The sequence below is a fragment of the Hemitrygon akajei genome, chromosome 31 (genome assembly GCF_048418815.1).
Source record: "Hemitrygon akajei chromosome 31, sHemAka1.3, whole genome shotgun sequence".
Lineage (NCBI taxonomy): Eukaryota > Metazoa > Chordata > Chondrichthyes > Myliobatiformes > Dasyatidae > Hemitrygon > Hemitrygon akajei.
This window is the reverse complement of record NC_133154.1, coordinates 3,079,346-3,092,719: the sequence shown is the minus strand read 5'-3', so window position 1 is coordinate 3,092,719 and position 13,374 is coordinate 3,079,346. Positions and strand designations below refer to the sequence as shown.

At 45.1% G+C, this 13,374-nt stretch overlaps 1 protein-coding gene across 2 annotated transcripts in view; it reads left to right on the top strand.

Moving 5' to 3' along the window:
• hsd3b7 (hydroxy-delta-5-steroid dehydrogenase, 3 beta- and steroid delta-isomerase) overlaps positions 1 to 13,374 on the top strand; it is a 65,048-nt gene that overhangs the window by 40,473 nt on the left and 11,201 nt on the right. The window contains exon 2 of one of the 2 annotated variants that reach the window (XM_073033366.1): positions 13,023 to 13,178. The exons of the other annotated variant lie outside the window; for it this stretch is intronic. Coding sequence (XP_072889467.1) covers positions 13,023 to 13,178 — 156 coding nt within the window. The remainder of the gene's footprint in view (positions 1 to 13,022; positions 13,179 to 13,374) is intronic. 2 annotated transcript variants of the gene reach the window in all.

Genomic DNA, 13,374 nt, shown 5'->3' with positions numbered 1-13,374 from the left:
TTTTCAAGATTCAAGATTCAAAAACTTTATTGTCATTCCAACCATACATCAGCTCTGCAGGGCAGAATGAGACAGCGTTTCCCAGGAGCAAGTGCAATCATAACATAACAAACACAACAATAAATAGTAAACACAACAATAAATAGTAAAGCACAACAGCTATATGTCAGTTAAAATCAAGTTATAAGTGTCCAGTGCAAGTTAAAAGTGTCCAAAGCAGAGTCAGGTAGAGCAGCTATTTAGCAGTCTGATAGCCTGTGGGAGGAAGCTGTTTAGTAGCCTTGTGGTTTTTTGTTTTGATGCTCTTGTACGTTTGCCTGATGCAGAAGAACGAACAGTGCGTACACAGAGAGGGTGTGAGCAGTCTTTAATGATGTACCATGTATTCTGGAGGCATCGACTCTGAAAGAAGAATTGGACAGAAGGTAGGGAGACCCCTATAACCTTCTCTGCTCCCCTAACCACCCTCTGCAAGGCTCTTTTGTCGGCAGCACTGCAGCTGGAGCACCAGGTTGTGATGCAAAAGGTCAGCACACTCTCAACCACGCCTCTGTAGAATGTAGTTAAGATATTAGTGGGGAGTGATGCTTGTTTAAGCTTCCTCAGAAAATGCAATCTCTGCTGGGCTCGTTTCACAATCCCAGTGGTGTTCCTGGACCAGGTGAGATTGTCTGAGATCTGCACCCCAAGGAACTTGATGTTTTCCATTCTCTCCACTGTGGAGCCGCTGATGCTGAGGGGTGTGTGCTCAGGCTGAGACCGCCTGAAATCAACCATCATCTCCTTGGTTTTGGTGACATTAAGCATCAAGTTGTTGTCACTGCACCAGCTCTCTAGGTGTTTGACCTCCTCCCTGTACATTGTTTCATCATTTTTACTGATGAGCCCCATTTGAATCTGGCTGCACAGTCATGTGTTAGCAGTGTAAACAGCAATGGGCTGAGCACACAGCCTTGTGGGGATCCAGTGCTCAGTGTGATGGAGTCAGAGATGTTCCTGCCAACACGGACTGACTCTGGTCTCTCTGTCAAGAAATCCAGAATCCAGCAACACATGGCAGTGTTAAGGCCAGCGACAGTTTCTCCACTAGTCTCTGTGGAATGATGGTATTGAACGCTGAACTGAAATCAATGTACAGAATTCTGGCATAAGTGTCTTTACTGTCCAAGTGAGAGAGAACTGTGTGCAGTGTGGTGGATATTGAGTCCTCCGTAGAGCGGTTAGGACAATAAGCAAACTGCAGAGGATCCAGCGATGAGGGGAGGCTGGCTGTGATATGAGGCTTGACAAGCCGTTCGAAACATTTCATCACTATGGGGGTCAGAGCGACGGGAAGGTACAACTGATTTCTTTGCTACAGGGATGATTGTGGAGGTTTTGAAGCATCTGGGGACAATGGCTTGACTAAGGGAGATGTTGAAAATGTCTGTCAGGACATCTGCCAATACATCAGCACATTCCTTGAGCACACGTGCAGGGATGTTGTCGGGACCTCCCGCTTTTCATGGGTTGACCCTGGCAAGGGTCCTCCGTCTGTGCTCTGAATCAATGATTGGAGCCGGCTGGTCAGATGGTAAGAAGGGACTGGCTCTCCCCCTTGCTGTAGTGTTTGATGCTTCGAAACGTGCAAAGAAATTGTTGAGCCTGTCTGGAAGAGAGGCGTCGCTGTCATCAGTTTTCTGCCTGATCTTGAATATGTCCCAGTCTGTGTGCAAAAAACAGTCTTGCAGTGCTGAGGCTGCTCCTTTTGGCCGAACCCTTATCTGTCTTTTCTCTGCTCTCACACGTTCAAGCAGTGGTTTATATGCTGGTGTTAACATGACAGATATGTGGTCAGAGTGGCCAAGATGGGGACGGGGGGACTGCTTTGTATGCCTGTTTATCACAGGCATACATTTTGAGATAAACAGAGGTACATTAAGATGGATAAGTCCCCAGGGCCTGAAGGAATCTACCCCATGAGGCAGGATTGTGAGGTGCCTTGACCGAGATCTTTGTTTCCTCAGACAAGGTCTCAGAGGACTGGTGAGTAGCTAATGTTGCTCCATGTTCAAGCCTAAGGTGCCTCATTGGTCGGGGTCATGCATGGATATTGTATCCTAGCTGTCCACATGATATACAACACAGTACACGAGCCAGGGCAGTACAATATGGCGCCCCCTCTCCACACAGAGACTGATACAGTTCGGCACTGGTGGCATCGCAGGAGTTGCCAGTTGTACTGAACTCAACATTGGACTGTCTCCGGATTTCTCCCTCAGGGTTCACTCCCGGAGCCTTCCCCATGGGCGGGTTTAGCCACAAGGCAGCGGAGATTTGAGATCAGAGTTTTCCTTCTCCAAGATGAGCTGCCAACCACGGCTGACATGCCCCATCTGCCCAAAGGCACCAGCAAACTGCCTTTGCCCCTTCACCTGTCAGTAGAAATGATTCCACCAGGCTTAGAAGCTAGGCCACACGTGAAGGCCAGGAGCTGGACTTACTCCCATTACCACCCCCAGCTGGGGAGAGAGACATTTGTTCATAAAATTATGAGACGTATAGATAGAGTAGACAATCAAATTTTTTCCCCCAGAGTTGCAATATCTAATACCAGAGGCAAAAGGAGGAAGTTCAGTCGAGGTTTTACACAGAGAGCGATGAGTGTGTGGAATGAGCTGGCAAGAGTGGAGGTCTAGGCACATAGGATAAAGGAAATTAAAAACCTGTTAGACAAAACATAAATATGGAGAGAGATGGATCACAACAAGCAGAGATTTACTTTAATTGTGGCACAGTCATGGAAGGCAAACACAATGTTAGCATTCAGTTCAAGAGAACTAGAATATAAAAGCAAGGATTTAATGTTGAAGCTGTGTAAGGTGTTTGTCAAAACATTTGGATATGGCCCGAGTGCAGAGAGAGAAAGATTGAAGCAGGTCAACAGTTCACTGACTTTAATAAGAACTGTGGCAGAATTGAATGGATAAAAAAAATCAATATACAATATACGCAGGTCAACAGGGCCATTAACTAAAATTCTCAAAGTGGAAGTTAATGTCAACACTGTGGCTGGAAGTAATGAAGTAATGGCTGGAAGTCTCGACAGGATTAGAACGAAAAGAAGGGAGTAAAATGCCAGCGTAATGAGACTGTAATTAGTTGGAACGTGCATGCTCACGAACGCAATTGCTGAACCTGCCAGCAATTGGTCCTGAGCCCCATGTCTGTGAAAAGAATTAAATTGAATTGCATTGACTTTATTTCTTACATCCTTCACATACATGAGGAGCAAACATCTTTATGTTACATCTCCATCTAAATGTGCAATGCACAATTTATAATAAATAGAACAGTAACATAGAATACACTCAAGCTGTGCTGACTTTGGAGAGGATCTGGGAATGTCTGTGAGAGTCATCCAAAGTTAACATTGGAGGAGCTTTTAATATGTTCTTGGCCTAGTGGAATTTAGAAGAATGAGAGGGAGATCTAGTGAAATCTACCAGATGTTGAAAAGCTTAGTAAAGTGGACGTGGAGAGGATATTTCCGATAATGGGGGAATCTAGGACCAGAGGGCACAGGCTCAGAATAAAAGGACATCTCTTTAGAACAGAGATGAGGAGGAATTTCTTTAGCCAGTGAATCTCTGGAATTCATTGCCACAGATGGTTGTGGAGGCCAAGGCATTGGGGATATTTAAAGCAGAGGCTGATGGGTTTTTGATTAGTCAGGGCATCAAAATTTATCAGTCAGTACACAGGGGTGAGTGAGATAGGACACCTGCTTGAGTGATGCCCCAACAACAGCCTCGCGAGGTGAGGTAAACTAAACAGCTGATGGTTGACTTCAGGAGGGTGAACATCTGCCCGTCTACATTGAGGGGCTGGTGGTAGAGTCGACAGTCGACAGCTTTTAATTGTCCTGGCCCAGCACGCAGTTGCAAGCGCAAGGAAGCTGAGCCAAAGACTTTACTTCTCTAGGACATTACGAAATTTCAGCTTTTCCCAAATACTTTAACAAACCTGCAGATGTACTGTTGGAAGTGTCCTGATTGGCCTGTATGGTGATTTGAACATGCAGGAATGTACGGTATGAAGCTGCGGAGAGCAGTGGTCCCACTCCAACACATCATGGGTACATCCCTCCGCACCACCCACTATATCTTCAGGAGGCTCTGCTTCAAGAAGGCAACATCTATCATCAAATATCGCCACCATCGGGCAATTCTGCCTTCTCTCAGCTGTCATCGGGAAAGAGTTACAGCAGCCTGAAGTCCCACACCACCAGGTTCAGGAACAGCTATAGTACTTCCCTTCAACCGTTTGGTTCTGGAACCAACCCTAAGCAACACCATGACCATTTTGACCACTTTGCAATAAAGTAGACCTTGTTTTTGTTCTAATTGTGTTCTTTCCTGTAAAAATTATGTATAATTTATGATTAATGTGTGTTTTTTCCCTGTGAAAGCTGCTTTATCTGATACTATATGCTTGTGATGTTGCTGCAAATAAGTTTTTTCCATTTCATCTCTGCATACAGGCACTTGTGTGTGACAATAAACTCGACTTTAACCTTGAGAACAGTCAACATTTCCAGCCCTCTCTGTTGGACTGAGCGAGCATTTGCCTCTGGCTAGGCTCATAATACCAAACCCATGATCTCACTTTAATTAAAGGAATTATTTCTTTTCAAACTCCAGACAATGGAATGAGAGGGAAGGAAGAAGCGTTTTCTCTGGGCAGTGTCAGCCAGTACAGGATATCCAGAGACACCATGTGAGGCCAGAAACAGCTTCTCAAATATTAGTCTTATTAGTCAGCAAGTGTGCCACATAGCAAAAAACAAATTGGCAAGATATGGTAAGAGATGTTTACAGCTAGCTACAGAATAATAAGGATGAACATAGGTTCTTACAGGCCCACTTCCATCATACCCCAAATTTTTTCACAGTTAAAAACTTAAATTGTATATTGCAATGTAAGAAAACTTCAGTTAAAACCCACCTAACCATTGAACACATCTACATGAAACGCTGTCGTAGGAAAGCAGCATCCATCATCAAAGATCCTCACCACCCAGACTTTGCTCTTTTCTCGCTGCTGTCTTCAGGTAGAAGGTACAAGAGCCTCAGGACTCACACCACCAGGTTCAGGAACAGTTACTGCCCCTCAACCATCAGGCTCCTGAACAAAAGGGGATAACTACACTCATCTACTGAGATATACCCACAAGCAATGATCTCACTTTAAGGACTCTTTATCTTGATATTTCATGCTCTTGTTATTTATTGCTATTTATTTATAGTTGTATTTGCAGAGTTTGTTGTCTTCTATGCTCTTGCTCTTTCAGTGATCCTGTTTACATTTGCTATTCTATAGATTTGCTGAGTACGCCCTCAGGAAAAAGAATCTCAGGGTGACAAGTATGTACTCTGATAATAAATGTTATAAATGTTACTTTGAAATATAAGCCCTATAAATAGCAATGAGGAAAATACTAGTTAGCTTTGTGCCTCACAGTTACCAGGAATATGGGTGTGCCTCTTCAAACGATAGAACAATTTCTTTATATCTATGAACCATTGCAAGATGAATATAAAATCTATGCTCCCATCATTTTGTCAAAATTCCAACAAATTGCGTAAACATGCTTTGTTTCCAACTTTCACGAGTGCCTGGCACAAGTCGAACAAAATTCCATCAAGTGATGTCTGCAATAGCTAGTGAAAGTCAATTCAGAGATTCGGGAAGATGAGAGCAGGTCAAAGAAAGAGAAGACACTGAAGGTTTTGAACACTCTTATTGAATCGATGAAGAGAAAGCGAAAGGCAGTTTGATTGTAGGTCACCAGCATACCCCACAGGTACTTGTCCAAATAAAACAATGAAACCACCGAAGGTTGCTCTTCAGATCGATGGCAGGTGAAGCCCAAAGGGCACTGACAAAGTTCACAATCTTGTCAAGGTCAGTGATCAAATCCCAGTTCTCAACAATTCTCAATTCATTTCTCTTGTGCACACACCTTCATCACCCACCTCACAATGTGCATCAATCACAACTTTAATATTTATATATATTCTTCGTCTCTCCCTCCCCATCCCCCTACCCTACCTCTCCCTCTCCTTCTCTCTCTCTCTCCCTCTCCTTTTCATTCTCTTTCTCTCTTTCTCTTATTCTTTCTCTCTCCCTCTCTCTCTCCCCATCCCCCTACCCCCACTCATTCTTTCTTTCTCTCATTCTCTCTCCCTTTCTCACTCTCTCTCATTCTCTTTCTCTCATTCTCTCTCTCTCACTCTCTCTCTTTCCCTCCCCGTCCTCCTACTCCAACCCCCCCTCTCCCTCACTCCTTCTCCCTCTCTCATTCTCACTTTCTCTCATTCTTCCCTCACTTTCCCTCCTCACTCCCCCTCCCCCTCTCACTTTCCCTCTCTCCCCCCTCACTCTCCCCTCCCTCCCTCCCTCCTTGCCTCCCCAACACTGCTCAAACACCTTCTGCTGGTAACACATTTGTTATTAGTAGCCTCTCAGATGGTGACGAGCCATACAGGAGTGAGCTAGATCAGTTGTTGAGTGGTGACTATCAGCGATACCAAGCTACTTCAGGAAGAGGAAGCATAGACCAGCCCTCACTGAGGGCTCAGTGGTGAATGAGGAAGTTCGGAGACACAGACCGAGCCTCATTAAGGGGTCATCGGTGGACAGGGTCAGCCATTTCAAGTTCCTGGACATCAACATCTCTGAGGGTCTATCCTGCCCCAATGTATTGATGCAATTATGAAGACAGCATGCGGCTTTGCTTCGTTAATGGTTTGAGGAGACGTGGTATGTCACCAAAGACTCTCATAAATTCTTGCGGATGTACGGCGGAGAGCATCCTGACAGGTCGCAACAGTGTCTGTGATGGAGGCTCCAAGGCACAGGATCACAAGGGCGGCAGACTCAGCCGGCTCCACCACAGGCACAACCCTCCCCACCATCGAGAACATCTTCAAAAGGTGGTGCGTCAAGAAAGCTGCATCCATCATTAAAGATCCCATCTTCCGGGACATCCCCTCTTCTCATTAGTACGGTCAGGGAGAAGGTGCAGGAGCCTGAAGACTCACATTGAACATTTTAAGAATAGTCTCTTCCCACCGCCATCATCAGATTTATATAAACATAACCATACCCAATTACAGCACGGAAACAGGCCATCTCGGCCCTTCTAGTCCGTGCTGAATGCTTACTCTCACCTACTCCCACTGACCCGCACTCAGCCCATAACCCTCCATTCCTTTCCTGTCCATATACCTATCCAATTTTACTTTAAATGACAATACCGAACCTGCCTCTACCAGTTCTACTGGAAGCTCGTTCCACACAGCTACCACTCTCTGAGTAAAGAAATTCTCCCTCGTGTTACCCTTAAACTTTTGCCCCCTAACTCTCAACTCATGTCCTCTTATTTGAATCTCCCCTACTCTCAATGGAAAAAGCCTATCCACGTCAACTCTATCTATCCCCCTCATAATTTAAAATACCTCTATCAAGTCCCCCCTCAACCTTCTACACTCCAAAGAATAAAGACCTAACTTGTTCAACTTCTCTCTGTAACTTAGGTGCTGAAACCCAGGTAGCATTCTGAAATGGGCTAAAAATTCTATATCTGAATGCACGAAGTGTCAGAAATAAGGCGGATGAGCTTGAAGCTCAGGTGCGAATGGGTAACTATGATGTTGTTGGGATAACGGAGACATGGCTGCAGGGAGATCAGACCTGGGAAATGAATGTACAAGGGTATACGTGCTATCGTAGGGACAGAAATGTGGGCAGAGGGGGTGGGGTGGCCCTGTTGGTGAGGAATGAGATTCAGTCCTTTGCAAGGGGGGACACAGGATCAGGAGAAGTGGAGTCTGTATGGACAGAATTGAGGAACAGTAAGGGCAAAAGGACCCTAATGGGTGTTGTCTATAGACCACCAAACAGTAGCATGGATATTGGGTGCAAGTTGAATAGGGAGTTAACATTGGCATGTGGCAAAGGTAATGTCACAGTAGTTATGGGGGATTTCAACATGCAGGTGAACTGGGAGAATCAGGTTGGTGCTGGACCCCAAGATAGGGAGTTTGTAGAGTGCCTGAGGGATGCATTCTTGGAACAGCTTGTAGAGAGCCGACCAGGGACAAGGCTATTCTGGATTTAGTGTTATGTAATGAACAGGATTTGATAAGCAATCTTGAAGTAAAGGAGCCATTAGGAGGTAGTGATCATAATATGATAAGTTTTTATCTGCAATTTGAGAAGGATAAGGGCAGCTCGGAGGTGTCAGTGTTGCAGTTGAACAAAGGAAACTATGGAGCCATGAGGGAGGAGCTGGCCAAAGTTAACTGGACGGATATCCTAGCAAGAAAGACAGTGGAACAGCAATGGCAGGTATTCTTGGGAATAATGCACAAGGTGCAAAATCAGTTCATCCCCCAGAGAAGGAAGGATTCAAAGGGGGGAAAGGGGCCACAGTGGTTGACAAAGGAAGTCAGAGATTGTATAGCATTAAAAAAAAGAAAGTATGACAGAGCTAAGGTGAGTGGTTGGACAGATGATTGGAAAATTTTTAAGGAACAACAGAACTTAACTAAAAAGGCAATATGGGGAGAAAAAATGAGTTACGAACGCAAGCTAGCCAGGAATATAAAGGAGGATAGCAAAAGCTTTTTTAGGTATGTAAAGAGAAAGAAGATAGTTAAGAACAATATTGGGCCCTTGAAGAATGAATTGGGTGAAATTGTTATGGGAAACAGAGAAATGGCAGAAGAATTTAATAAGTACTTTAGATCTGTCTTCACTAAGGAAGACACAAGCAATCTCCCAGATGTATGGATGGGCCAAGGACATAGGGTAACGGAGGAAATGAAACAGATTGACATTAGGAAGGAAACGGTGATGAGTAGACTGATGGGACTGAAGGCTGACAAATCTCCAGGTCCAGATGGTCTGCATCCTAGGGTACTAAAGGAGGTGGCTCTGGAAATTGCGGATGCATTGGAAATCATTTTCCAATGTTCCTTAGATTCAGGATCAGTTCCTGAGGATTGGAGAATGGCTAATGTTATCCCATTTTTTAAGAAAGGAGGGAGGGAGAAAACAGAACTATCGACCTGTCAGCCTAACATCAGTAGTGGGGAAGATGCTAGAGTCCATTATTAAAGATGAAATAGTGGCATATCTAGATAGCAGTGATAGGATTGGGCCGAGCCAGCATGGATTTACCAAGGGTAAATCATGCTTGACTAATCTATTGGAATTTTTCGAGGATGTAGCCAGGAAGTTAGACAAGGGAGATCTAGTGGATGTAGTGTACCTCGATTTTCAGAAGGCATTTGATAAGGTCCCACATAGGAGATTGGTAGGTAAAATCAAAGCTCATGGCATTAGGGGGGAAGACATTGACATGGATAGAAAACTGGTTGGCAAAGGGTAGCGGTAAATGGGTGTTTCTCGGAGTGGCAGGTGGTGACTAGTGGGGTGCCACAGGGCTCGGTATTGGGACCACAGCTGTTTACGATTTACGTCAACAATTTAGATGAAGACATTGAGAATAACATCAGCAAGTTTGCTGATGATACTACACTGGGTGGCAGTGTGACATGTGATGAGGATGTTAGGAGAATTCAGGGTGACTTGAATAGGCTGGGTGAGTGGGCAGATACTTGGCAGATGACGTTTAATGTGAATAAGTGTGAGGTTATCCACTTTGGGAGTAAGAACAGGAAGGCAGATTATTATCTGAACGATGTAAAGTTAGGTAAGGGAAAAATACAAAGAAATCTAGGAGTCCTTGTTCATCAGTCACTGAAGGTGAATGAGCAAGTGCAGCAGGCAGTGAAGAAGGCTAATGGAATGTTGGCCTTTATTACAAAGGGAATTGAGTACAAGAGCAAGGAAATCCTCTTGCATTTGTACAGGGCCCTGGTGAGACCACACCTGGAGTATTGTGTACAGTTTTGGTCTCCAGGGTTAAGGAAGGACATCCTGGCTGTAGAGGAAGTGCAGCGTAGATTCACAAGGTTAATTCCTGGGATGTCAGGACTGTCTTACGCAGAGAGGTTAGAGAGACTGAGCTTGTACACGCTGGAATTGAGATTGAGAGGGGATCTGATTGCAACATATAAGATTATTAAGGGATTGGACAAGATAGAGGCAGGAAATATGTTCCAGATGCTGGGAGAGTCCAGTACCAGAGGGCATGGTTTGAGAATAAGGGGTAGGTCATTTAGGACAGAGTTAAGGGAAAACTTCTTCTCCCGGAGAGTTGTGGGGGTCTGGAATGCACTGTCTTGGAAGGCAGTGGAGGGCAATTCTCTGGATGCTTTCAAGAAGGAGCCAGATAGGTATCTTATGGATAGGGGAATCAAGGGATATGGGGACAAGGCAGGAACTGGGTATTGATAGTAGATGATCAGCCATGATCTCAAAATGGCGGTGCAGGCTCGAAGGGCCGAATGGTCTACTTCTGCACCTATTGTCTATTGTCTATTCTAGTAAATCTGAACTATGATTATGAATAGTCCATAAACCTACAATCACTACCTCACTGTTTTGCCATTTTTTGGCACTATTTATTTACTTATTAAGGCAACAACTTCTTCTTGGGCCCTATATAGCTTCACCAGAGCCATATGTCTCATGACTGGGACAAAGGGCTGGACTTTGAGAGGCTTTGTTGTAACTTACAATAATTTTTATGTACTGCACAATGTTATGTGCTGCCGCAAAACAACAAATTCAATGACAAACGTCAGTGACAATAAAACATGATTCTGACTCTTCCCTACTGCCATCAGGTTTTTGAACAGACTTGAAAAACCTTAACTCTACCTCTGACTACTGTATATTTCCCTGAACTTGTTCTGATGTTGCTGTGTTATTTTTGTTGAAGTCCAGGTCAAACGCACAAGTACATGTGTACCCAGGTCACTGTTCCCTCTAAACTGTGCGGGCGCGTGGCCACGCAGTAACTGAAATGCTCCCGTGCACATAGCCTTTGTTGCCTCGCAGCTAGTAGCTGTGCAACCACTGATGCCGGGTGGACAATCTCTGAAGGGTATTGATAATGGCCAGGGTCACCCGTCTTGTAAAGACCCGGCCTAGAAGGCAACAATGGCAAACCACTTCTGTGGAAAAATTTGCCAAGAGCTATCATGGTCAATAGACCATGATCACCTATGTCATATGACACGGCTCATAATGATGAATATACTCCCCATATTTTCAAAATAATAAACATACCACAACTTTTACTTTGAAACATTTTAGAGCTTCAACATATTTACATTGTCAGTGTTTCAAGTTATAACACTGTTACAAATTGTAACAATGAACACAGAATGGAAGTCGGTAGCTCACTGTTAACGAACTAACAGCCCACTGAACACAGACGCATATTACAACAAAAACATTTAAAGTGCCACTTGGTTTGGATTGGCTATGTAAAAATTTCCTCCTTGGAGCAATGGTTGGTCCACACAGCCGTAAAAAAATATATTAGAAGGGGAAAAATGCTGGTGCATGACAAAGAATGACTTTGCCAAGCCATCGTCATTCCGCATCATGAGCCTCCTGAAGATCCTCCATATTTTCTGGCCAAGAAAGATCTCCAACAACACCCCACTCCTTCAGTGACACCAAGAGGACACGGCCACAACCATCATGGGGAAACATTGGAGATGGATCGGGAATGCGATGAGAAGAGAGGCCGACTCCATCATCAAGACAGCACTTCATCGGACCCCTGAAGAGCGAAAGAAACACAAGAGACCAAAGACAATTTGGTGCTGTAGCATAGAGGCAGAACTGAGGACACTGAACCACACCTGGGTCACAATAGAGGAGATGGCCAAGGACAGACAGAGATGGAGGACCTTTATTGCTGCCCTAAGCACCAGCGGTGTAACAGGCAGTAAGTAAGTAATCACAGTGTTCATAGCGTTGCTGAATGGTGGTGGTGATTAAAGTTGTAACAGTTGGTTCAACAACTGAACAGATGAAGTAGCAAATCCTGTACCGGTTGGTGTGGGACTTCAGGCACATACTGCCTGGATGATGGTAGCTGCAGGAAGGTGTGACAGCCTGGATGATGAGGATTTTTGTAGATAAATGTTGCCTTCCTAAGGCAGCACCTCCTATATATATATATATATCTATGACCAATGGTGCAGAGGGATGCGCCTGCAATGAGAGAGGGGGGTGGGAACCTAACAGGCCAGTTCAGGGACGCAGGGAGATTTTGGGCATCCTGCACAAAGCAAAATGCTTCTCACTCCCCGTGGTCTCCAAGCTTGGTCTGACTGCAGTTGGGAAAGGAATGACCCCTTCCCTTGGCATCTGAGCCCAGCCAGAGAGGATCCAGAGGATAACAGGTCAGAGTCAGAGTCACTGCCTTGTGAAACGGAATCAGACAGGTATAAGTTCTAGCACAGTCTCTGTGTGTCTGCATATGTCTTAATTTGTTTGTGTGGGTGTGTATACACATGAGATTTTCACACAGCCAACACACCCAAACAATTGATGCCTCAAACTCATCTTCTCTTTCCTTTCAACACCCAAACTATCCTCTACTCTCTCTCCCCGCCTTCTCTCTCAGCAAACTTGATGGACTGAAAGGTCTAATTCTGCTCCTATGTCTCCCACCTTTCTATCTTTCTCTCCCTCTTTCTCTGCCTCTCTCCTCCATTCTCTCTCCCCTTCTCTCTCTGTCTTCTTTCCTCTCTTCGTCTCTTTTTTCCCTCTCCCTCTGTAGCTTTACACCTTTCACTCTCCCCTCTCTCTCTCTCACCGTCTCCCTGTGTCTGGCCTCCTCTCTCTGTCTCCCTCCACCTCATTCCCTCTCTCAATCTCATTCCATCCCTTTCTCTCCCCCTCCCGTCACTCACTGTCACTCTCTCACACTTCTCTCCCTGCCTGTGCAGTCACAAGCTGTCTCTCTGCTCCCCCCCCCCCCCCACCACACCCCCATCTTGGTTTTTACCTTCCCTCCCTAAATTATTGCCCCCTTTCCCTTTCAGAGAAATTGCAGGTGAAATTAATCCAGGGGGACATTGTCGATGCAGCAAGCGTGCGAGAGGCAGCGAGGGGCGTGGACCTGATCATCCACACAGCGGGGCTTGTTGACATCCACATGAAATCCCCTTCGCAAAGGTTCTGGGATGTGAACTACCAGGGTAATAAAACAGCAGGAATCGCTCGTGGGATACGCAGCACTCTGTTGCCTGAATCTGGTTCTTATACTCGTCTTTTAGCCAATACCCTCTCTATGTCCATGACCAGAACGGGACACGATACTCCAATGTGGTCTGACTGCAGTTTTATACAGCTGCAACATAACTTCCTTACTCTTAGAAACACGAGAAAATCTGC